Source organism: Salvelinus fontinalis, chromosome 30, assembly GCF_029448725.1.
Source record: "Salvelinus fontinalis isolate EN_2023a chromosome 30, ASM2944872v1, whole genome shotgun sequence".
Lineage (NCBI taxonomy): Eukaryota > Metazoa > Chordata > Actinopteri > Salmoniformes > Salmonidae > Salvelinus > Salvelinus fontinalis.
The window spans coordinates 27,940,409-27,965,948 of NC_074694.1; the positions used below are offsets into that span (position 1 = coordinate 27,940,409).

The 25,540-nt window shown below is 43.2% G+C and overlaps 2 protein-coding genes across 15 annotated transcripts in view; one reads left to right on the plus strand and one right to left on the minus strand.

Moving 5' to 3' along the window:
* Positions 1 to 2,709, plus strand: part of grid2ipb (glutamate receptor, ionotropic, delta 2 (Grid2) interacting protein, b) — a 45,013-nt gene extending 42,304 nt beyond the window's left edge. For all 7 annotated transcript variants that reach the window (XM_055890261.1, XM_055890263.1, XM_055890268.1 and 4 more), the window contains 4 exons: positions 88 to 217; positions 559 to 677; positions 934 to 1,098; positions 1,210 to 2,709. In XM_055890261.1, coding sequence (XP_055746236.1) covers positions 88 to 217; positions 559 to 677; positions 934 to 1,098; positions 1,210 to 1,281 — 486 coding nt within the window. In that variant the 3' untranslated portion in view covers positions 1,282 to 2,709. The remainder of the gene's footprint in view (positions 1 to 87; positions 218 to 558; positions 678 to 933; positions 1,099 to 1,209) is intronic.
* Positions 2,710 to 5,141: 2,432 nt separating this feature from the next.
* The window catches only part of arhgap17a (Rho GTPase activating protein 17a), a 51,755-nt gene continuing 31,356 nt past the window's right edge, over positions 5,142 to 25,540 (minus strand). For 2 of the 8 annotated variants that reach the window (XM_055890276.1, XM_055890273.1), the window contains 15 exons: positions 24,166 to 24,283; positions 21,259 to 21,327; positions 21,025 to 21,106; positions 15,875 to 16,002; positions 14,478 to 14,589; positions 14,284 to 14,365; positions 14,043 to 14,123; positions 13,813 to 13,926; positions 13,629 to 13,720; positions 13,279 to 13,420; positions 10,406 to 10,672; positions 9,534 to 9,691; positions 8,437 to 8,988; positions 8,186 to 8,215; positions 5,142 to 6,943 (listed from right to left, as the gene is read on the minus strand). In XM_055890276.1, the coding sequence (XP_055746251.1) occupies positions 6,801 to 6,943; positions 8,186 to 8,215; positions 8,437 to 8,988; positions 9,534 to 9,691; positions 10,406 to 10,672; positions 13,279 to 13,420; positions 13,629 to 13,720; positions 13,813 to 13,926; positions 14,043 to 14,123; positions 14,284 to 14,365; positions 14,478 to 14,589; positions 15,875 to 16,002; positions 21,025 to 21,106; positions 21,259 to 21,327; positions 24,166 to 24,283 (2,170 nt within the window). In that variant the 3' untranslated portion in view covers positions 5,142 to 6,800. Of the gene's footprint in view, positions 6,944 to 8,185; positions 8,230 to 8,436; positions 8,989 to 9,533; positions 9,692 to 10,405; positions 10,673 to 13,278; positions 13,421 to 13,628; positions 13,721 to 13,812; positions 13,927 to 14,042; positions 14,124 to 14,283; positions 14,366 to 14,477; positions 14,590 to 15,874; positions 16,003 to 21,024; positions 21,107 to 21,258; positions 21,328 to 24,165; positions 24,284 to 25,540 lie in introns of all 8 variants that reach the window. The other 6 variants (XM_055890277.1, XM_055890275.1, XM_055890274.1 and 3 more) reach the window with 5 other exon arrangements.

Sequence of the window (25,540 nt, forward strand, 5' to 3'; positions counted from 1 at the left end):
AGGAGAGGTTTGAGAACCCCTGCGCTATAGTATTTGTGTTGTCTTTGCTTTCTATTGACAAATCCTATCTCACCTTAATTCTTACAGCTCAGCACCACTAAAACAGTGGATGGTAAATCCACCTTCCTCCACATTCTTGCCAAATCGCTATGCCAACACTTCCCAGAACTGCTGAACTTTGCCAGGGACCTCGCAACCGTACCACTTGCAGCCAAAGGTACAGTAAGAAGTCACCACACAATGTTCTTTACCTGGCTCCGTCCTTCAGCTGGACTCTGAGGTTCACTAGCAGAATGAATAAGTTCAATTTAGTACATTTACACAGTGCACAATATGTACTAAAAGTCATGTTCTTATCAGTTTCCTGATAATCCCCGGTCGTTTCCTGATAGTTCCTTTTCAGCATTCCGATATGCCTTACAGCAGTTATCGCATAAGACTGAAACACTACAGCAATTACATTATAATGAATGGCATTCGCGTTAGACACTTGGATTTGCAATGGATTTGTCTCATATGAGTCATACTGTATGGTTTTGTATTGAAATTTCTCTGCAGTGAATCAGCGAATCCTGACAGCTGAGCTGGGTGACCTCCACTCCACCATCCAGGACATCAGAACAGCGTGTCAGATGATCCCTGCCACGGCTGAGGACCACTTCGCTGCCGTCATGAGTGTATCCTTTTATCAACAACAACAAATCCCTTCACAACAGAACATTTCCCACACACACACATAATCATAGTAGACAGTATAGTTAGTGTGTGCCACACAGTAACACACTGTAGTAATTAGTAGTAAGTAATTACACTGTAATTGTATATAATTACACCATACATAACAGTCGTCAGGATGTTACTAGTCAGAATGTTTCACTGTGCTTCAAATGGTCTAACATTTTGACAGTTTTACCCTTGACCCTGGAGATAAAGGGCTTCCTGGAGAACAGTCACCCAGCGGTTCAGTCTCTGGACTCTCTGCAGCTGAGAGCCATGGATGAGTTCACTAAGGTGGCCTCTTACTTCGGAGAGGACAGCAAAGCCACCTCCACTGAGGCCTTCTTCGCCATTTTCGCTGAGTTTACTTCCAAGTTTGAGGTGAGCCGGTAGCCATAGTGATGCCCTTGATAGGTCTCTGACTGTACAATTTGACAGCGTTCAAGTGTGGCTGTGACTCATGCATGATTTTGATTGGTTCATGTTTTCCAGAGAGCCCTGAATGAGACCCAGGCTACAGAAAACCCCTGTATCCCCAGAGTGGCCTCTCCCCTGGCCTGGTAGAGACGAGAGACTGGATAACTCCTCTGCTCTCCTCAACCAAAGTGCCAAGACAACACGAAGAAACAGTCACAGCTACTGGGACACAAACAACATGATCTTCAACACTGCGGAATGACCTATGGCCAGGAGTTCTTCCTGACCATGTCATCTGACCAGAAAGAACTCTGAGCCCTAGGGCCCACAGTTGTCCCTGATAAGATCAAGTGGTACAAGAAATTAGTAATGAAGATGAATATGTTTAGATAAGAGTATATATTTGATATTGGATTATATGAAATTGAAATTATATTGAAATTGTAAAGCATAGATGTATATGAAAATTACATTTTAGATGGCTGATAGTCAAACGTATATGAATGTTATCTAGAGCTGAGCACTATTTTTACAGATGGACTTGATCTGAAAAGTGCACAACAGAAACTCAAATTCCATTCACACATACTCACTGCCTCTTAGATTATGTGATGATAGAACGCAGTATTAACCTACCAAGAATCATTACATTGGCATGACAATAGTACTGTGAATTATTATTTAAAAAATTAGAAGCTTTCTGGTGCCAACGTACCTGCAGTCATCCTAACGTTTGGCATTTCAAAAGTTGCACTCGGCAGGGGAAACAAAAAATAATGCCAGACTCCTGCGGGTTTGAAGTGTTTTACAGTGTGATGAACCACATGAAATAAGAGGGTTAACCCACTGGGGCTAATATATGGATAGCTGCTAACGGAAAGACATCAATCCATTTGAGCATTGAGTGGTCCAGGCAGCTCTTACTGTCACTGTGGTTGTTATTGATGAACCGTCCAGCTCTGCCATAACTTCACCTGAATTTGTGTCTTGTTTTAGAACAAATGTTCACTTTTTTTCTGATGGTAATTTAAAGCTGTTTTGATGGTATTTCTTTAATACTGTACGTGTTTCTACTTTCCCTCCATAATTCCTTTTTACATTGGAATTTCAGTCAGAGCTGCCATCATGAAAATACAGATGTATTTATTTACAGACCTATCGTACCAGGCTTGCAATTTGTCTTCATGTTCACAAAGACACTGCAACACATTTAAATATTGCCACTAGTGCAGTACAGTGTTGACAACTGTCCGGAGCATTTGCATGTTTGTATAGGTGTTGTTTTGTGTTATATCTGGATTTGTTTACTTTTATTATATTCTGACAAATTGGGTCTGAAATGTAGGCCTATTATAACATTTGGTCGATTGAAGTTTATTGTTCATTTATTGAAATGTTCATTTTGTAAAAGTGTGTTTTATATGTTTTCATTGATATTATTGGAGTACTTTGTATAGTTAAAAAAATATTGACTTTTTATGTTGGCCATACGGTTGCTTCTGGATCAGTTGTATTTGTTATGGATCTGTAAAAAAACATGAATGCTTGACAAATAAATCTGCCTGATACCCGCGAGCTTCTTTGGCACTAATGACAATCATGGACCAAATAAAGTGGAATTTGTTTTGTGGTGATGCAGTTGCCATAGTAACAGGAAAATGGCAGTAAATCCTTTGCCATCATCAAATCAAATCAAATTTTATTAGTCACATACGCCGAATACAAGGTGAAATGCTTACTTTACGAGCCCCTAACCAACAATGCAGTTTCAAAAAATATGGACAAGAATAAGAGATAAAAGTAAAAAGTAATTAAAAAGCAGCAGTAAAACAACAATAGCGAGACTATATAAAGGGGGGCACCGGTACAGAGTCAATGTGCGGGGGCACCGGTTAGTTGAGGTAGTACGTACATGTAAGTAGAGTTATTGAAGTGACTATGCATAGAGAACAACAAGAGAGCAGCAGCGGTGTAAAATGGGGGGGGGGGGGGGGGGGTGCAAATATTCTGGGTAGCCATTTGATTAGAAGTTCAGGAGTATTATGACTTGGGGGTAGAAGCTGTTTAGAAGCCTCTTGGATCTAGACTTGGCGCTCCGGTACCGCTTGCCATGCGGTAGCAGAGAAAACAGTCTATGACTAGGGTGGCTGGAGTTTTTGACAATTTTTAGGGACTTCCTCCAACACCGCCTGGTAAAGAGGTTCTGGATGGCAGGAAGCTTGATGTACTGGGCCGTTCGCACTACCCTCTGTAGTGCCTTGCGGTCGGAGGCCGAGCAGTTGCCATACCAGGAAGTGATGCAATCAGGATGCTCTCGATGGGGCAGCTGTAGAACATTTTGAGGATCTGAGGACCCGTGCCAAATCTTTTCAGTCTCCTGAGGAGGAATAGGTTTCGTTGTGCCATCTTCACGACTGTCTTGGTGTGCTTGGACTATGTTAGTTTGTTGGTGATGTGGACACCAAGGAACTTGAAGCTCTCAACCTGCTCCACTGCAGCCCCGTCGATGAGAATGGGGGCGTGCTCGGTCCTCCTTTTCCTGTAGTCCACAATCGTCTCCTTTGTCTAGATCACGTTGAGGGAGAGGTTGTTGTCCTGGCACCACACGGCCAGGCCTCCGACCCCCTCTCTATAAGCTGTCTCGTCGTTGTCAGTGATCAGGCCTACCAGTGCTGTGTCATCGGCAAATTTAATGATGGTGTTGGATTCATGCCTGGCCATGCAGTCATGAGTGAACAGGGAGTACAGGAGGGGACTGAGCCTTCACCCCTGAGGGGCCCCTGTGTTGGGGATAAGCATGGTGAATGTGTTGTTACCTACCCCTACCACCTGGGGACGGCATGTCAGGAATTCCAGGATCCATTTGCAGAGGGAGGTATTTAGTCCCAGGGTCCTTAGCTTATTTATGAGCTTTAAGGGCACTATGGTGTTGAACACTGAGCTGTAGTCAATGAATAACATTCTCACATAGGTGTTCCTTTTGTCCAGGTGGGAAACACAGGGTAAAGGAGATGCTAAACACTGTTGGTGGCAAATTTCAACATCATTGTTGCATGTCAATTTGTCCATATCACAAACATACCGGTTGTAACACAAATTCATTGTTTCATTTGTAAGGTATTTTGATATGTAAGCCCTCCATATTTATGTGATCTTTGAGGGGTTGTGTCACAGGCCTTTCGGTGTGTGTGTTATATAACAGGGGTATTCAACTCTTACCCTATGAGATCCACAGGCTGCTAGTTTTCTGTTTTACCTGATAATTAATTTTAACACACCTGGTGTCCCTGGTCTTAATCAGTCCCTGATCAGAGGGGAGCAATGAAAAAATGCAGCAGAACTGGCTTCTAGGTCTAGATTTGAGGGTTCTATAGGTTTGCTGTTCAGTGTGTGTTGTTCTATAGGTAAGCTGTTCAGTGTGTGTGTGTTGTTCTATAGGGTTCAGTGTGTGTGTGTGTGTGTGTTGTGCTATAGGAAAGCAGTTCAGTGTGTGTGTTGTGCTATAGGTACGCTGTTCAGTTTATGTGTTGTGCTATAGGTAAGCTGTTCAGTGTGTGGGTTGTGCTATAGGTAAGCTGTTCAGTGTGTTGTGCTATAGGTACGCTGTTTAGTTTATGTGTTGTGCTATAGGTAAGCTGTTCAGTGTGTGGGTTGTGCTATAGGTAAGCTGTTCAGTGTGTGTGTTGTGCTATAGGTAAGCTGTTCAGCGTATGCGTGTGTTACAGGGTAGCAGTTCTGGCCAGGACGCTCGGGAGCCAGCTTTACTGTTAGAGGATACAGTAATCTACACCATAGTCTTGAATCAGAAGTGTTTTAAACAACTATTCGTTTTTTATTTTAGAAATTGTGTGGCCGACACGCCGCAGACTTTACTGGTAGCAGGAGATTGAAGAAATGATTACTAGACAATCGTCCTCCCATCAATAAGACCAAATTAGTATTTTTCTTACTAATTTTGTAAAAGTGAGTGATAAATGTGAGTGATAAAGCCATGACTCAAAACCATATCACATTTTTCTTCATATACTTTATTCAGAAAGGGAGTATAACCAAGCAGTCATTTTACATTAGATTTATTTCTTGTTTCAGCTCAGTCTGCATACAAAACTAACTGAGCTCAAAATGCAGCTTTAACATTTGTAGTTTAATGGCATTTGTTCATCTTTCAGAGCCTCGAAACAAGGTACTCTTTCTGCAGAAGGATAAGGCAGCAAGTTAAAGGAAAAGATGGAGGGGAATCTCAGCAAGACTACATGGATGATGGTCTCTGAAAAGCAGTACAAGAACTGAACATGTTTTCAGTGAAACTAAAGCATCCAGAAATGTGCCCTTTAGTTGATTCGGGGTCCGTTCCCTAGGAGCACAACCCTGCATTATACTCAAGGAAAAAGCAACGCGTATAAAAAATAAAAGATAATTAAGCTTTTCTGGTCTAGTGTATCCAACACCACCTCACTACTAGGTTGTTACATTGGTTTGTGTGTAAAACCCAGCTCAGTGGAAAAGGTAGAGCAGAATGATCTTCCATATAGAAACCTGTTCCCTGGAAAGCAAGCGCTTGTGGGGTTTAGACTTGGTTCAAGTGCAATATCAACTGTTGAAGTGATTCACTAGTCAGATGACAAGGTAGCTACAGTATAAGCGCTTAACAGTCCTTTCCTATATTCACTTATACAGGAACTGTCACTTTAATGCCCCAGCAACATTGACGTAAACACAGAAGATTAGGAAGGCACCTACAAGCCAAGAGGATCAGCATGTACACTGAAAGTATATAGACCTACCCCTGCTACAACGAGTTATGGAACCAGTAAGGCATGCTTCAGAAAACGGCATTACTAACTCAAGCTACAGGGAATGTGTTTTAGGAAATAAATACAGAGAGCGAAGGATGGGTTTCATACAAAAACAGGGATAAAAAGGTATAATTGTGAGAGACTGGAAACCTGCAGTGACCAGCTACATTTCAGCAACAGTTATTATTTTGGGGGGATTCCACGTTTACTGTGCTTTACATTTACAAATAGTATTTTTCATTTCTTGAACTAAGGCCATCATCAAGAACAACACACCAATATCAAAGAAGTCTGTCGGTCCACTTAACAACCCAGTCTACTAGCAGTCCCTTAAGCATCTTAAAACAATTCCGTATGTTAGCTTAGAAATCCAGCAGAGGGCCCTTAAAACTCATTAAGGTGCAACATCCCATGCAAATGCATACAGTTTATTCCAAACCTCATCATCCCCCAAAAATCTACAAAGCTTTATTGAGGCTTCATCAGTGCTAGTTACGATTTCCTGGTGGGGAGGGGCCAGGGGGAGGCCTGTTCTGTAGTTCCACTGGGGTGGTTGAGTTGATTGTATGGAGTTGTAGCTGTAACAGGCCTGCGGTAGAGCGAACCAAGGGGGTGGGGATGGGAAAGTTAGTGTGTGGAGGACACCGGGAGTTGGAGTTGGGAGAGAGCAGCAGATGTGTGGTGATCTGAGGGCTGAGGGGAGCTTGAGGTAGAAGTTGCCACTAACCACAAGTCTAGGACCACATCACCTAGACCTACAGATAACCATTAGGGGATGACACTAATGTCTGACTCTGGACCTGTGGTTAGGGTCAACTTCTAACCACACCTGGAGAGGAGATGGAGAGGGGACAAGGCCAGTCCTCTCCCTTATAGAACGGTACTCTCTGTGTCCAGGTCTGAGTCTTTGGGCTGGGGCACGGACATCATGGAGGGGGCGGTCACTGGCTGCTGGTCCACAGCAAACTCAGGGATGAAGGCTCGGGTCAACCCTTTGAGAGACAGGGCTGGGTCTGGACAAGACAAAGACAGTGAAATGTTAGTGCTGCAGCTGACTGAGGAGTTCATGTTAAAAGTCTGCTAAGCTGTAGTTGTTTGTTGAGACTGTATAAAATCACTCACTTATTATTTAGCTAAATATTGTGGATTAACTAAGTAAAAATACTAAGAATTCAATTCATAGAAATGTCTAAAGGAGAAAACAAAAGTGCATTTTAAAATCAAATGGTGACTTGTGTTCAATGTTAGTTTGTTTTGGCAAGGATGGTTGACATGCTTAAAAAGACAAGCATAATGCAAATTGAACCTGCAGTACAGACAATCACTCCCCCCATGCTACTACCTTCAGTACCATCATCTGAAGGATCTGACATCCAAACAGTGGTTTCATCCGATGCAATCTATTACCATTTTCCATTGGCTTAAAGATAAAAATAGGAAAATAGCAGTGCACCATCAAGTAGCATTAAGTGCCAGCCACACTATGTAGCATATCAGAGATGATGCTGAGACAAGATTTATTCTTAAACAGAGTCATGCTAATGCTATCCACATTCCATCATAAAGGCAAATAATGCAGCCCTCTCTATTGAAAACCACATCACTGCCATCATCAGCACGGAGTTAAAGAGAGCTTCCCAAGGCTTGTACCTTAAGTACAATCCCGTTCCATGCATACCAGAACACTAAAACCTGATGCGGTTGGGTTGCCAAACTCAAACACACATAAGTTAGGCATTAGGCATGCAGTGTGTTTAGCCTAAAGTGAATATGTATGAAAGGCTATGATCATGCTTAATATTCTGATGTACAATAGTATAGGCCAAGACAAGGAGCAGGCCATTATGGGGACAAGTCTTCCAATCAAGATCACAACAATGTCTTAACAAAAAAATTAAACATTTCCAGAGAGCGAACAAATGCAATTTAAGGGTTTGCAAAAGACATCCTGACACAATCAATCAAATTCAAAAAGTTTATATTCTGCCAATTCCAAGAATCAAATAGTTTTTTAGTTTCCGGTATGCTTTCATCATTTACAGACCCGCCATTAGAGATGACCTTTGCAAATTCCACATCAAAATGTTACTGATATTTAAATGATTTAATAATGAAGGTTGAACGTCATGATGATTCACAATCAATGGGAACAATTGTAAAAGCAGGCACAAGTGGCATGTTTCTAAAAGTATGATGTGGTAATGGAGTAATGCCAAAACGGATGGAGTGCAGGAGCTGCAAAATGCAAGGATCACCTGACAAACCTTTCATAAATGCTCCTGAACCTGTGGACACAGGACTTTTAGATAAAACATGGTCAATATACTGTCAACACTAGAGGAAAAGGAGGTACTGAATGCTGAACCAATACTATAAACTGAAAGAAGGGATTGTTGTGATATGTCTGTTCGGTCTGTTTATAGACTGTTGTGAATGTTTTTATGTGGCGTGTTGCCAAATGAATCTCCCTTCATGGGACAATAACACGTCACTTGACTGGACTCACCCATGATTTTGTAGGCTGTGTTGCAGATCCCGTTGGTATCGTTTCCCTGTGTTGGGGGCTGAGGGGGCGGAGGGATGTTGGGCCTGTTTCTGGGTTTTGGGACGGGGCGCGGCCGGGGGAGGGAGCCTGACTGGAAGGGAGAGGGGGAGCCAGGATGGGCACCGGGTATGTCCTGGAGGGTGGTGGAGGGTGGAGGGGTGTCAGGTGGGGTGGGGGTGTCTGGAGGAGACTGGTCCGCCCCCGGGTAGTCTCCTGCGGGCTGGCTGAGGGCCCTAGGGTGGGGCGGGGGACTGACCTGTGAGGGTGTGGGGGGCTGTGGGGGCGGGTGGTTGGGGGCCTGGATGGGGGGCTGGTTGCTGGATTGGCGGCGGGGGGTGGTAGAGGGCTGGGAGATGGGGGAGGTAGGGGAGTGGCTTGAGGAGGAGAGGGGTCTGGGAGAGGGGCTGAGGGACTGGCCCTGGCCTGAGAAGGGGTGGTGGTTGGTAGGGTTACTGGGCTGGCCTGAAGGGGGGTTGAGCGGCTTGGGAGGGGCAGGGGCCGGCTTCTTTGTACCTGAATAGTGGAGAGAGGTGAACTTCAGAAAGGATCTTTAGTCTACAGATACTTTATTTTAGGCTACTTGAAATTGTAGGTCTACGTCTAACAGGGGAGCTACACTGGGGCGTCACAAAAACAGTGGGTTTTCAGCTGCTACACCGGACTGGTTAACTATAGCCAGGCTGAGCAGAGCCCAAGCCACTTTCTGTAGTGTTCTCTGGCAGAAGGCGCGCGTTAAATTCCTAAAAATAGAACCAGAGCGCCATTTTACACTAAGCAGCGCAGGCCTCTTAAAGATCTGCGTTGCATACACAGGTTTCATTCAAATGAATAGGAGTGTCTTACACTCTGCAACAGTTACACATCCAGTGTAGCATGCTTGTAAATCCATGTCAAATGTAACAATATAACTGCTAGTGGAAATTACCTTGTAATAAGAGGCTTACTAATGAAAAAGAAAAGAATAGGTTCTTGATAAAAATGTCCTCATGATACCATTATGCATATAGCTCCAAATAAATGTCAAACTTAAAGCTGAATTGCTTTAAGGAGTGTCTCACCTCTGCGCATCATGTGTGGACTGGGCCCCATGGATCCAGCCCCAGGGCCTCCCACTCCCAGCTGTCCCCCAGCTGAGCTGGCCGTGCCCGGGTGGCCCCCACCTGAACCGTTCCTCTGGTGGAGGGTCGGGGTGGAAGTGGGTTCACGCTTTGGGTTGCTTAACAGACAGACAGAGGTCCTAATTTTAAGTACAAGACTCAGAATTTAGCATAGTGCTATGAAAATGTCCATCAAATTGAAGGCCTGTTCTGTGAGCTTTTTGCCCTTAACTGCACTGGGCGTTGTCTTCGGTTTACCTTCTATATTCTGTCCAATGGATCAATAGAACAGTCAAACAGATTGAATGGAAACCTTTCATAAACGGATTCAAAAACATCCTTCAAAAGCTCCATAAGCTCAATGAGAAACGGAACTAATGGTCAAACAACATTTCTGCTGATTCATGTGTTCTAGCCTGAGAGCAGATGCGTGAGGGCCCTCTGAGGATGGCTGGCTCACACCAACCATTGTTGTAGAGCCAGTGGTCTGAACTGAGATGTACCCACAGTGTTATTATAATGATTACTTGTTAATTCGTTTGAGGAAAATGTAATTAGACCGCGAGAGAAAAACTCTAGGAAAATAACACGTGAGAAACCCATGTGGTCACTTCAACATTTTCTATGCTCTGTAGTCATTTTCCATTCAAAAATGACATTCAAAATACCATAAAACGCATCTATTTGTAAAAGAGCAGTGGCATCACCATAAACAGTGCACATACACTTATCAGCAAATTATCATCAAAAGGTTGCAGGCAAAAGGGTATTTCCTTCCCATGCAGTGGAGTGGCATGCGTGTCTGTGCTCCCCAGTGCACTACACACCCTTACCTGAGTTCCTCAGCGGTAGTAGCGAGAAGCTGCTGTGCTGCCACCAGGGCAGCCATACCCAGTGCCAGGCTAGGCTGGCAGCCCTCCAACGCCATGCCCCCCGGTGGGGCCTGGAGCTCAGCCACGCACCCTGTGACCTGCCCAGGCCCTGGGGCCTCCACCGGGGGTAAGGGGGGCTGGAAGGCGGGTGAAGCATGCTGCTTTCTACCTAAGGTGTTGCTGCCTCTACGGGGGACGGTGTTATGGTCCAACAGTTTGTTAGCAAAACTACAGAGAGAGGAGAGAGGACAGACAGACGGCAGAGCCACGTTGAGAAAGAAACCCGGGCGACAGGACAGAATCACCAAGTCCCAGAGTAGAGAGAGAACGTGGAGAGAAAGAGAGCGAGAGAGATACTCCACACCAAATAGTCAAAAGGGATGTTATGTAGATTTGTAGTCTAAAGTCACAAAGATAAACTAGAAGCAACTAGAAGCCTACAGCACTTAAGACATCTAAAAATACACTTCAAAAAGAACCCCATGTAAGTATGATAATAATCAGAGCTACCAATCAAACCAAACATTCAAAGTGTAAATTAATATATTATTGGTTGAGTTATACAAGTGAAAATCCTTTAGATTTAAATAGCATATCCTCAGCTCAGAGCACTGGCAGGTATAGGATCCGTCTTTGACCTTTCACCCCATGGCAGTTCAAAGTAGAGGGATGGAGATAGTAGTGATGGGGTGCTGCTGTATCACGGTAATTGACCGTTAATTAACAAATTTAGCATCTCCTGGCTTCCACACACAGCCTACAAGCCACTGATGCAGACCTTAAGTACAGATACATTTTAAAACATCTAATAAATCCATGTAATATAGCCTAAACTTCACAATAAATCCATTATTTATTTTAGACAGGTCTAAAGAAACATGATATGAACAAAATGTAGTGTATTTCAGTACAAGAGAATAGCATTCTCTGAGTTGTCCTTATTTTAGGTACTGATCTGGCTCTGCCATATGGCTGTGGGCTACACTAGTTCATTTAGCAGACAGGATTTGCTTAGAATACCATGGCATTATTTTATAGTATTTTATAGTATGAAGAATACAATGGAATAAAATATATAGTTTCTCCAAACGATCTGAGGGAGTGCATTGAGCAGTTAACAAAGAAACAGGTACTCCAATATGCTCAATTTAGAGTTATTCATGTAACTTTAGTTGTGACACAAACGTTGGGCTATATGTTTATACATTCTAAGGCTGCATGATGCGACTAATGATGATTTGAAAAGTTGCATGAAAGGCATGAGCTTTGCTGTGTTTTTTTGCGCAGGTTGTACACACTTCATCAGTCTCTCATTCCCAATTTGACAAGCACTTGATAATGCCTCGAATTTCCCGGCGGCATCCCCTTTGTGTGTGGCCGTAACGCCCCCTAAAAATACCCATGCCTTTTGAGGCCAGTGGCCGTTGTGCCCTTGGGCTGAATATAATCATTATAATTCACTTTTCCCTGCGTGCTGCTTACTCCGAATCACCTCTCACTCACATGACTCTCCGTCACGTGATCGGGTCTTTCTCACAGGCTACAAGTGAAGACGGACATCGGGGATGCAACTGCGCGCATCCTTATCCAATTCTGAGGTGCATATTGAAGATATTGGAAGAACTGTCCACATTTACTTTTCCTCAGCCAACAATCTACTATCCCCCATAGTACAAAAAAAGTTGACCTATTCTATTCTGTGAGAGAAATAAATATTCCGAACAGTCTGGGGGAGTTGTGGGATGCGATAGATCCCAAATTAATATAACCACTAGCAATCAAAAAAACGTTTTTTTACGCAATGAGGCTGACGCAACAGATCAGAACGTTTAGCTTAAAATGTTGATAAACTATTAGGCTGTTTCTTCACATTATAAGCGCAGCACTGTGCACACGGAAGTAGGTTATAAGCGTGAATGTTCCTTTAGCAGGAAAACACCATTATCAAAAGTGACTGCAAATGCGATTATGCATGTTATGTTTTTATTATAAAAAGGTGCATTTACAGTGAAAATTAACTTACCCAAAATTGAAACTCATGTTCTGCATATGTAGGCTCTACACCCTGTTGTAAAGCGGATAATGCGCTTAAATTTAAAGAAGTTATTATTTGGCCACTTTAGTTGTGATACAAACCTTATCAAAACATATAGGCCTACATGAGATATGCGACTACGATATGAAAGTCGCAAAAAAAAAAGGTATACATTGTTTCTTGCCTGGGCTGGGCATCATTCACAAGTGATAGTGTGATGGTTGACAATATTAGCCTATTGTTGATTTCATCTTGTCTTTACATATACTAAATAATAAATGTGTGAAATTTGTTTTGATTTAGAATGAACCATTATCATGCACCTGTCTTGAAACGGTCAGTGGGGGGGAAAATCCATGTCATCTATGCACTTAAAAAGCAAATGGAGGATGCTTTTCCTGTGGTTAATTTTCATGCCAGCCAGGTAGGCTATACTCATTTTGTAAATATAAGCAATGTGCTTAATATTAGGAAAGTTGAGAAATAAATATAGTAGCCTATATATAGTTCCTCCTCTTTTAAGAGACAATCACTCTGTTTTCTCAAGCAATTGCAAAGCCTATTGAAATGTTGCACAACATGAGCTCATGGGCTCTCATGAAGTGTTTGATTAGATATCGATTACATTTGCATTGATGTCAGAGTGATTAGAGGGACAAGAGAGTGCTGAGTACCAGGCAGTTAGCAAGTTTGGTAGGTTACTAATGATCAGCAGCATTTGACTGCCTTCATGACTCGTGACCGCCGGTGTGGCGGTAATACAGTCACCGTAACAGCCCTAGCTACTGTTGGTGGTTACCTGTCCTTGCGAGGGTTATCGTTCTCTGGCCCCACCATACTACCAGGCCTCTTCCTCTCGATGGTGGAACAGTCGTACTCCATCGAGTGGTTGGAAGGAGGGGTGGGCATGGCGAACATCCCCGAAACATTAAACTCCACATCTGAGCAAAGGCGGAGAACAGGCAAGTAGAATTCCTTTAGGCGCCATTTAAAAACAAACAGATCCATTTTTTGAGTATCCTGGGAATCAGATTTATACCACTGAAAGAGCAATCTGACGACATTCCCGTTTCCATTAGTCTCCTGTGTACAGGATCGTGAACAAGTACCTCCCTCCTGAGGACCCGGTCAAAGGTCATATATACATACCCTCAGGGAAGAACCAGTCAGCATGCTGTATGATGGGTTCTATGATGGTCACCACGTGAACAGAGGTAGCAGCAGCCATCTCAGCTAGAGTCCTGCAGGCATACAGTAAGCAGACATGTTCTAAACAAACACTAACAAACATTAGTTTTTCAGTTTGAAAAGTAAGTAACTCCCCCTTTCTCACCCCTCTGTTTTGGCCCACAGCATGTTTGGTCCCAGTACAATGGCGATGTTGCTAGGAGTCATCTTGTTGACCTCACTGTCCTGAGCCAGCTTGGACAGGAACTTCACCAGATACCTACGACACAGAGACAGGCACAGGTAAGGCAAAACATTAGATGCTAACATATCTTCATAATACACACATCTTTGTTGTGAAGTAAAGTTGTGTGAACCAGTCCATCTGTTACCCACCTTAGGTTGGCTTTGTTGTTCTTCGGTAGTTGATCACACACAACCCATAGGGCCTGCAGACGCTTGTCTGGCTCTGAAACGCTGGGCAGAGAGACAGAGGAACAATCACGGACCTGTTTCATGGTTGCTATAATTTCACTCCTTTTTAAATTTTATTTCTCATACTTTTTAAAATGTTATTACTGCTCTACTTGGGTACACTTCCTTTAACAGCTATACAAGAAGGTATGTGGTGGCTTACTTAGACGCCTGAATCCACTCGTCGTAAAGCTGGAAGCTCATCAGAGGTTCCGGCAGTTCTCTCAGGTAAGACTTCAGGGCTCCTGGAATGAAAGGACAGTTATGTGAAGAATGGTCTGACAGTCATTTCAGTTATATTACTTGAAAACTCTTGCCGAAACATATATAAAACGTGAGTAGGGGTTAGCACCGTACCAGCGACAGCGTGGGGGTCTGAGTAGAACTCCTCCAGCTGTGAGGTGGAACAGTCCAGAGCAGCCTTGAGCTTCTTCAGTTTAGAGGCCCCTGCTGCGATCCTAAATAGGCCCTGATACAACAACACAGACACGATTGATGAGAGACAGACACACAGTCCGCAAACAATGCTTAAAGGATACATTTGCTTTTTACAACCAACTCTGTTTTATGTAAATGGAATGTCATAGAAGGGTCCAGACACCTTTTTGTCAATTTCACTTTATTAAAAAAAAATACAAATAATGATCATCCTCGTTGTGCAGTACGGGGACTCTGAAAGAACATTAACAAATGCTCCAAAAACACTCAAATACGTCCTTTTAGAAACTGAAATGCTTTCAGTATAGTGATGCAGGTCTTTAGATGTTGTACACGTGAAATTGTGTCATTCCGAACTTTATCTGCAATGTTCTATTCCATTTTGTACGACTCGAGCAGCTTACCCTATACAGCTGTTCCATTGTGTATCCTGCTGCTATAATGGACCGAGCGGTATTGTTCAGGTCGCCAAAACATGTAATATAATGTTGCGGATACATTTCAGAATTACACAATTGCATGTCTACAACATCTAAACACTACACCCTATTGTTCATGTATTTTTCCCGAGCCCCCATACTGCACAACGAGGAAGTGAATCGCTGGTTGGGTAAATAAAATAAAAATGAGTGAAATCGCAAAAACATTTAGATTTGTTCGTAAAAAAGCTAAATTCTCCTTTAAATCACTACACAGACACCCAGCCCTGTATTTATTCATTCACACAAATGCAAACACACATCACTCACCTCTCTCACATGCGCGCGCACACACACACACACACACACACACACACACACACACCACTCTCCCAAACAAACAGTCCCTCTCTTCTCACCACACTGACTGTGTTGTGTTCACCCATAGAATGAACGGGAAGACAAACAATGTGTTGAGAACTAAAGACTGGGAGGAGTAAACACACATCTGATTTACTATGACCAACAAGATACTTTGTTGTATTCTAAAACTGTGCAAACACAAACATAGCATCCTAATAAATCGCAATTACAGCATAATTGCTGACATTTCTAACAAGTGAAAAGAACTTCGAACATTGCAACAGATTTTAATGTTTTTGTCCCGTCTCTCATGTTCATTTTTGTAAACATTTCAAATTGATGGGTTCAATTATGTTTAGGACCAAAATAAGTGCATTTTGTGTTTCGGATTTGGGTCCACTTTCGACAAAAATGTTCAATCCATTTCCTCCATCCTATTATTCCACCCATCCATAATTACATTTCAGTCCTCAACTTACTATGATACCCTCATTTCTCCCCCCCTCCAGCCAATGCTTCCCTCCATCTCCCTACCTCCTCCTTCATGCCAGTCTCCAGCAGCATCATGACGCAGGCCTCTAAGGGCAGAGCGATCTCTCTGCTACTCCTCTTCAGATGCTCCTCCAGCCCCGTCCCAAACGCTGGCTTCTCCGTCCACGAGTCTGAAGGGAGAGCGAGAGAGTGGTAGAGAGAAAATGGTAGCACTGAGCATGGTGGAAACAACACTAAAGTTGTTACGGGTCTGCAGCGAGAGAGGGCGGTAGGTAGTCGCCCCAGGAAGAGCAGTGTGTGGATGAGAGGTTAGGAGGCCTGGGAATGGTAGATTTCTAGGTCAACAATGTCCCCTCTGGCCAACCATCAGTCCCTCCCTCCTCCAATAAAGCTAGCTGTAACGAATAACCACATGGTCTCCATCCATGGTATGTGTTCCCACTCTGTGGAAAGGAAAGCCCAGGTAGGTCTGACCTGTAAATAGTGTTTGACTTTGAGTCATCATAACCTACATGCTGAGAGCAAGGCTGTCTGATTTAGACCAAATGTGTTCGATTTACTAGATAAAAACAAGCTAACAGGACACAGCTTTCCAACCACAGAGGGAGAAGAGAGAGCGAGGATGCCCATATTAAAAAGAGTGGAGACACCAAAATAAGATGGCTTCCCTGTAATCCCTTTCAGTCCAACAGAAACAATAAGCAATTCTCTATATTTGACAGAGCCTGCCAGTTGCATTCAGCCATCATTGAGAATAATAAGCAATTACTTTGACTGAGAGATGGTTGATGTGGCATTTTAATATAGTTAAGTGATTGAAATGGTCTAACAAATAACCAAGATGCTAACAGCTGTAGACTAGCTGGCAGGGGGAAATTAAGGAGACATTAAAGGAAAGATTCACCCATTTTGAATGTTATATCGTTGTTGGGCATCTCTAAACAATGTTCTATCGATTCTGGGGGTCATTTCGTTTTCATGTGTATCTGAGCGCTTGCCGTTCACGCAGGCAGAAATATAGCCGGTATGGCGTAGCATTTGTTTTATTTATTTAATTTAAATCAGGGTAGACCAATTGAGACCAGGACCTCATTTTCAATGGTGTCCTGAGAACATAAAGTAAAATACAAAAAAATATAAAACAAGATACAATAAAAAGTACATTACATTAGAACATCAGCCATTAAACAAGTTATTCAAAACAATCAAAACAATTGCACACCTCATTGAACTCATTTATCATCAAGGTTATGAACTGCCTTAGTGGCATCCAAATGTAATTAATTTTGTAACTGATTCCCAAACATTTGGAGCGTGAAAACTAAAAGCGGATTTACCTAATTCCGTGGAGACCCGAGGAATCTGAAGAGTTAACCTACCCCTTGAATGGGTTTGGCATGTCATTCTTTAATACGTTAGATTAATTTTAGATCACGAAAATGTCTATCATACATGTCAGATTTCAATACTGGCCAATGTCAAAACCCGGGATGTTGTTCTCTCTTGAATGAGCCATTGATCATATTTTTTGCGATATTCCTACCTCGAGAAATGTATAATTTAACAGAGGGTCCACCACATTTCTCCTATTTTTCTGCTTCTTCAGTCCAGGGTGCACTGCATGCTGCTGTTGCGGACCACTCCACTCTGCGAGGCACACAATCAGTGGTTGAACATGGTGAGATTGTAGACTCCTAAATTGATAGTGCAGTTTGTTAAAGCGATTTTACAGACAACTAGCTACTTCATATGCTGATATTGACTTCAATATTATTATGTATAGTTACGTCTGCTAGCTAGTCAGCCAGCCCATAGAGAGAGCATTGTACTGTGGGTTTGTAGTCGACTTGAGCTGCAAAAGACTTCGTTTCACGTTGCTACCAACCTTATTATAACAAAATGTTCTCACGTAGTGTTATTTTTAACACTGCAAATTATAAGAATTGGTGGTTTTGGGTGGATGTTTCCTTTAAGACTTCAGCCAAATTTAACAAAAAGAGCCTGTGGCTAGAGGGGGGTGGGGTGGAGAGATATATATTTTTTTGGAAGGACGTGAGGATTGGTCTGTACTAGAGGTCGACCGTTTATAACTTTTCAAAGTCGATACCGATTAAATCGGGCCGATTTCATTTTTATTTATTTATAATAATGACAATTACAACAATACTGAATGAACACTTATTTTAACTTAATAAAATACATAAATAAAATCAATTTACCCTCAAATCAATAATGAAACAATTTGGTTTAAATAATGCAAAAACAAATAAAAGTGAATTATGTGCCATGTAAAAAAGCTAACGTTTAAGTTCCTTGCTCAGAACATGAGAACATATGAAAGGTGGTGGTTCCTTTTAACACGAGTCTTCAATATTCCCATGTAAGAAGTTTTAGGTTGTAGTTATAGGAATTATAGGACTATTTCTCTCGATACCATTTGTATTTCATATACCTTTGACTATTAGATGTTCTTATAGGCACTTTAGTATTGCCATTGTAACAGTATAGCTTCCGTCCCTCTCCTCGCCCCACCTGGGCTCGAACCAGGAACACATCGACAACAACCACCCTCGAAGCATCATTACCCATCGCTCCACAAAAGCTGCGGCTCTTGCAGAGCAAGGGGAACAACTACTTCAAGGTCTCAGAGCGAGTGACGTCACCGATTGAAGCGCTATTAGCGCGCATCCCACTAACTAGCCATTTCACATCGGTTACACCAGCCTAATCTCGGGAGTTGATAGGCTTGAAGTCCTAAACAGCTCAATGCTTGAAGCACAGCAAAGAGCTGCTGGCAAACGCACGAAAGTGCTGTTTGAATGAATGCTTACGAGCCTGCTGCTGCCTACCATCGCTCAGTCAGACTGCTCTATCAAATAATAGACTTAAATTATAACATAATAACACACAGAAATACGAGCCGTAGGTCATTAATATGGTCAAATCCGGAAACTATCATTTCGAAAACAAAACGTTTATTCTTTCAGTGAAATACGAAACCGTTACGTATTTTATCTAACGGGTGGCATCCATAAGTCTAAATATTCCTGTTACATTGCACAACCTTCAATGTTATGTCATAATTACGTAAAATTCTGACAAATTAGTTGGCAACGAGCCAAGCAGCCCAAACTGTTGCATATACCCTGACTGCGTGCAATGAACGCAAGAGAAGTGACAATTCCCCTAGTTTAATATTGCCTGCTAACCTGGATTTCTTTTCACTAAATATGCAGGTAAAAAAATATATACTTGTGTATTGATTTTAAGAAAGGCATTGATGTTTTTGGTTTGGTAGATTCGTGCAATGATTGTGCTTTTTTCGCAAATGCGCTTTTGTTAAATCATCCCCCGTTTGGCGAAGTTGGCTGTCTTTGTTAGGAACAAATAGTCTTTACACAGTTCGCAACGAGCCAGGCGGCCTAAACTGCTGCATATACCATGACTCTGTTGCACAAAACGCAAGAGAAGTGACACAATTTCCCTAGTTCAAAGAAATTCATGTGAGCAGGCAATATTAACTAAATATTCAGGTTAAAAAATATATACTTGTGTATTGATTTTAAGAAAGGCGTTGATGTTTATGGTTAGGTAAACATTGGTACAACGACAGTGCTTTTTTCGCAAATGCGCTTGTTAAATCACCCATTTGGCAAAGTAGGCTGTGATTCAATAAGGTCCCACAGTTTACAGTGCATGTCAGAACAAAAACCAAGCCATGAGGTGGAAGGAATTGACCGTAGAGCTCCGAGACAGGATTGTGTCCATCTGGGGAAGGATACCAAAACATTTCTGCAGCATTGAAGGTCCCCAAGATCACAGTGGCCTCCTTCATTCTTACATGGAAAAAGTTTGGAACCACCAAAATTCTTCCTAGAGCTGGCCCCGCAGCCAAACTGAGCAATCGGGGGAGAAGGGCCTTTGTCAGGGACATGACCAAGAACCCGATGGTCACTGACAGAGCTCCAGAGTTCCTCTGTGGAGATGGGAGAACCTTCCAGAAGGACAACCATCTTTGCAGCACTCCACCAATCAGGCCTTTATGGTAGTCACCAGACAGAAGCCACTCCTCAGTAAAAGGCACATGACAGGACTCTCATACCATGAGAAACAAGATTCTCTGGTCTGATGAAACCAAGATTGAACTCTTTGGCCAGAAAGCCAAGCGTCAAGTCTGGAGTAAACCTGGCACTATCCCTACGGTGAAGCGTGGTGGTGGCAGCATCATGCTGTGGGGATGTTTTTCAGCAGCAGGGACTGGGAGACTAGTCAGGATTGAGGGAAGATGAATGGAGCAAAGTACAGAGAGATCCTTGTTGAAAACCTGCTCCAGAGCGCTCAGGACCTCAGACTGGGGCAAACGTACACCTTCCAACAGGACAACGACCCTAAGCACACAGCCAAGACAACACAGGAATGGCCTCAGGACAAGTCTCTGAATGTCTTTGAGTGGACCAGCCAGAGCCCGGACTTGAACCCGATCGAACATCTCTGAAGAGATCTGAAAATAGCTGTGCATCAATGCTCCCCATCCAACCTGAAAGAGCTTGAGAGGATCTGCAGAGAAGAATGGGAGAAACTTCCCAAATACAGTTGTGCCAAGCTCGTAGTGTCATACTCAAAAAGACTTGAGGCTGTAATCGCTGCCAAAGGTGCTTCAACAAAGTACTGAGTAAAAGGTCTGAATGCTTGTGTAAATGTGATATTTTAGTTTTACATTTTTAATACAGCTGCAAAAAAATAAATACATTTACTAACATTTTTTGCTTTGTCATTATGGGGTATTGTGTGTAGATTGATGAGGGGGAAAAACAATAATCAAATTTTAGAATAAGTCTAATGTAACAAAATGTGGAAAAAGTCAAGGGGTCTGAATACTTCCCAAATGCACTGTACAGACCAATCCTCACATCCTTCCAAAAAAATCTATACTCTCCACCCCACCCCCCTCTAGCCACAGGTCTGAATACTTTCCCGAATGCACTGTATCTTGCTGGAGAGGTTTTAGGGGGGAGTACAATGAAGTTGTCCCTAGACACATTTGACGTAGTACTGCATTTCCTTCCATCATGGTTAAGGCTTGGATTGGAGGAGGATAACTTCTGGGCATGTTCAACCAGCACGGGGAGAGGAAGACTGTTGTACTGCACCTGGCTGTCAGAGGGTTTTGGGGGGGCAGGAGTGTAGTGTACCTTGCTGTGCTTGGATGGTTGGCAGGACACTCTCCAGCACAGTCAGAGATTTTCTATGATAATCAGCTTGGGCCTCTAAGAGCTGGGAACACAACAGACAACAGAACATTGGGGGGAGGGGGGGGGGGGGGGGTGGTAGAGGGAGAGTGTCAATCATCAACAATGAGGACTTAAAAATAAACTGCTCACCCAGTCAATCTACAGCTGTGAACATTCCCACACATGCACACCCACCATTACATAGTAGCGGGCATAGTCCCCTTCCTTTGAGAAGAAACTGTACATGTCTGCAGCCAGTTGGTCCTGAGAGAGAGGAGCACAGACAAGAGATCATTACAACCAGATGACAGAAGAACCAGCTCTCAGAACTTACATTTCAAACTTAAAACACATCATCCATTTATTGAGAAAACATCACAACAGTAATTTCCCTATGCCCGTTTTATTATTGACCTAAGTGGTGAGTGGCGAAGGGGTCTAAGGCACTGCATCTCAACGCAAGAGGCGTCATTACAGTTCCTGGTTCGAATCCAGGCTGCATCACATCCGGCCGTGATTGTGAGTCCCATAGGGCGGCGCACAATTGGCCCAGCGCCGTCCGGGTTTGGCCGTCATTGTATATAAGAATTTATTCTACACTGACTTGCCTATTTAAATAAAGGTCAAATACATATATATATTTTCTTATCCACCTCTCTGGTCTCCATTATATCAACATCGAATCAATGTATTTCAGGTGGCAGCTCTGTTAGTGTTAGCGGTGGGTATGGCCATTGGGCCTTCCACAGTGAATGAATCTGTCTGCTGTTAACAGGGCCTGGGTAGAGCTGTAGGGTTCGTAGTGCTAAACAGGCTTGGAGAGTAGAGGAAGGAAAACACACAGGCATGTAGTTTCCTGGACAGATGACCTGACACACACCACTCCATACAAACACAATACACTGAGTCAGCAACATACACAGAGAGGCCACATGCGCACACAAACACACCCACACAGCTGACTGTGCATTCTTCCTAAAGCAAGCAGCCACAACGTCACTGAGGTTGGAATGGCCACTTTTGCTCTTATGTACAGTACCAGTCAAAAGTTTGGACACCTACTCATTCCAGGGCTTTTCTTTATTTTTTACTATGTTCTACATTGTAGAATAATAGTGAAGACATCAAAACTATGAAAAAAATACATATGGAATCATGTAGTAACCAAAAAGGTGTTAAACAAATCAAAATATATTGTACACTGCTCAGAAAAATAAAGGGAACACTTAAACAACACAATGTAACTCCAAGTCAATCACACTTCTGTGAAATCAAACTGTCCACTTAGGAAGCAACACTGATTGACAATAAATGTCACATGCTGTTGTGCAAATGGAATAGACAAAAGGTGGAAATTATAGGCAATTAGCAAGACACCCCCCAAAACAGGAGTGATTCTGCAGGTGGTGACCACAGACCACTTCTCAGTTCCTATGCTTCCTGGCTGATGTTTCGGTCACTTTTGAATGCTGGCGGTGCTTTCACTCTAGTGGTAGCATGAGACGGAGTCTACAACCCACACAAGTGGCCCAGGTAGTGCAGTTCATCCAGGATGGCACATCATTGCGAACTGTGGCAAAAAGGTTTGCTGTGTCTGTCAGCGTAGTGTCCAGAGCATGCAGGCGCTACCAGGAGACAGGCCAGTACATCAGGAGACGTGGAGGAGGCCGTAGGAGGGCAACAACCCAGCAGCAGGACCGCTACCTCCGCCTTAGTGCAAGGAGGTGCACTGCCAGCGCCCTGCAAAATGACCTCCAGCAGGCCACAAATGTGCATGTGTCAGCATATGGTCTCACAAGGGGTCTGGGGATCTCATCTCGGTACCTAATGGCAGTCAGGCTACCTCTGGCGAGCACATGGAGGGCTGTGCGGCCCCACAAAGAAATGCCACCCCACACCATGACTGACTCATCGCCAAACCGGTCATGCTGGAGGATGTTGAAGGCAGCAGAACGTTCTCCACGGCGCCTCCAGACTCTGTCACATGTGCTCATGTGCTCAGTGTGAACCTGCTTTCATCTGTGAAGAGCACAGGGCGCCAGTGGCGAATTTTCCAATCTTGGTGTTCTCTGGCAAATGCCAAACGTCCTGCACGGTGTTGGGCTGTAAGAACAACCCCCAACTGTGGACGTCGGGCCCTCATACCACCCTCATGGAGTCTGTTTCTGACCGTTTGAGCAGACACATGCACATTTGTGGCCTGCTGGAGATCATTTTGCAGGGCGCTGGCAGTGCACCTCCTTGCACAAAGGTGGAGGTAGCGGTCCTGCTGCTGGGTTGTTGCCCTCCTACGGCCTCCTCCACGTCTCCTGATGTACTGGCCTGTCTCCTGGTAGCGCCTCCATGCTCTGGACACTACGCTGACAGACACAGCAAACCTTTTTGCCACAGCTCGCATTGATGTGCCATCCTGGATGAACTGCACTACCTGAGCCATTTGTGTGGGTTGTAGACTCCGTCTCATGCTACCACTAGAGTGAGAGCACCGCCAGCATTCAAAAGTGACCAAAACATCAGCCAGGAAGCATAGGAACTGAGAAGTGGTCTGTGGTCACCACCTGCAGAATCACTCCTGTTTTGGGGGGTGTCTTGCTAATTGCCTATAATTTCCACCTTTTGTCTATTCCATTTGCACAACAGCATGTGACATTCATTGTCAATCAGTGTTGCTTCCTAAGTGGACAGTTTGATTTCACAGAAGTGTGATTGACTTGGAGTTACATTGTGTTGTTTAAGTGTTCCCTTTATTTTTTTGAGCAGTGTATATTTGAGATTCTTCAAAGTAGCCATCCTTTGAGTTTGCAAAGCTGTCATCAATATGAAACATATTCTGACTTCGTTTAACACTTTTTTGGTTACTAGATGATTCCATAGGTGTTATTTCATAGATTTGATGTCTTCACTATTATTCTACAATGTCGAAATTGTCAAGTAAATAAAAATCCTTGAATGAGTGGGTTTGTCCAAACTATTGATTTGACAGAAATACAGTAGCAAACAATCCATATTTCAACTACCTCTTCTGCAAGCAGTTAACATTCGGGATTGAGGTCTGTGATTTATCCTAATTCATATAGCAGACTGGACGTCCGACCAACTTACCTTGCAGAGTTCCATTTTGTTCATAGCTTCATCCACCTCTTCCTTGAGCAGGTCTGCCTTGGCCGTCAGTGCTTGCGTGTTTGTTCCTGAGATAATTGACTTGGTTGCCTGCAACCACCTGGAAGGGGTAGACCACACACACGGTTATAAACTTGTTATAAACTTCAGAAAACATGTCATAAGCACAATATAACATGAATAAAGGCGATACATGTACAGTTGAAGTCGGAAGTTTACATACACTTAGGTTGGAGTCATTAAAACTCTTTTCAACCACTCCACAAATTTCTTGTTAACAAACTATAGTTTTGGCAAGTTGGTTAGGACATCTACTTTAAGCACATCTACTTTAAGCATGACACAAGTAATTTTTCCAACAATTGTTTACAGACAGATTATTTCACTTATAATTCACTGCATCACAATTCCAGTGGGTCAAAAGATTACATACACTAAGTTGACTGTGCCTTTAAACAGCTTGGAAAATTCCAGAAAATTATGTCCTGGCTTTAGAAGCTTCCGAAAGGCTAATTGACAACATTTGAGTCAATTGGAGGTGTACCTGTGGATGTATTTCAAGGCCTACCTTCAAACGCAGTGCCTCTTTGCTTGACATCATGGGAAAATCAAAAGATGTCAGCCAAGACCTCAGAAAAAAAATTGTAGACCTCCACAAGTCTGGTTCATCCGTGGGAGCAATTTCCAAAAGCCTGAAGGTACCACGTTCATCTGTACAAACAATAGTACGCAAGTATAAACACCATGGGACCACGCAGCCGTCATACCGTCTCCTAGAGATAAACGTACTTTGGTGCGAAAAGTGCAAATCAATCCCAGAACAACAGCGAAGGACCTTGTGAAGATGCTGGAGGAAACAGGTACAAAACTATCTATATCCACAGTAAAACGAGTCCTATATCGACACAACGTGAAAGGCCGCTCAGCAAGGAAAAAGCCACTGCTCCAAAACCGCCATAAAAAAGCCAGACTACGGTTTGCAACTGCACATGGGGACAAAGAGTGTACTTTTTGGAGAAATGTCCTGGTCTGATGAAACAAAAATAGAACTGTTTGGCCATAATGACCATCATTATGTTTGGAGGAAAAAGGGGGAGGCTTGCAAGCCAAAGAACACCATGCCAACCGTGAAGCACAGGGGTGGCAGCATCATGTTGTGGGGGTGCTTTGCTGCAAGAGGGACTGGTGCACTTCACAAAATAGATGGCATCATGAGGCAGGAAAATTATGTGGATATATTGAAGCAACATCTCAAGAAGTTAAAGCTTGGTCGCAAATTGGTCTTCCAAATGGACAATGACACCAAGCATACATCCAAAGTTGTGGAAAAATGGCTTAAGGACAACAAAGTCAAGGT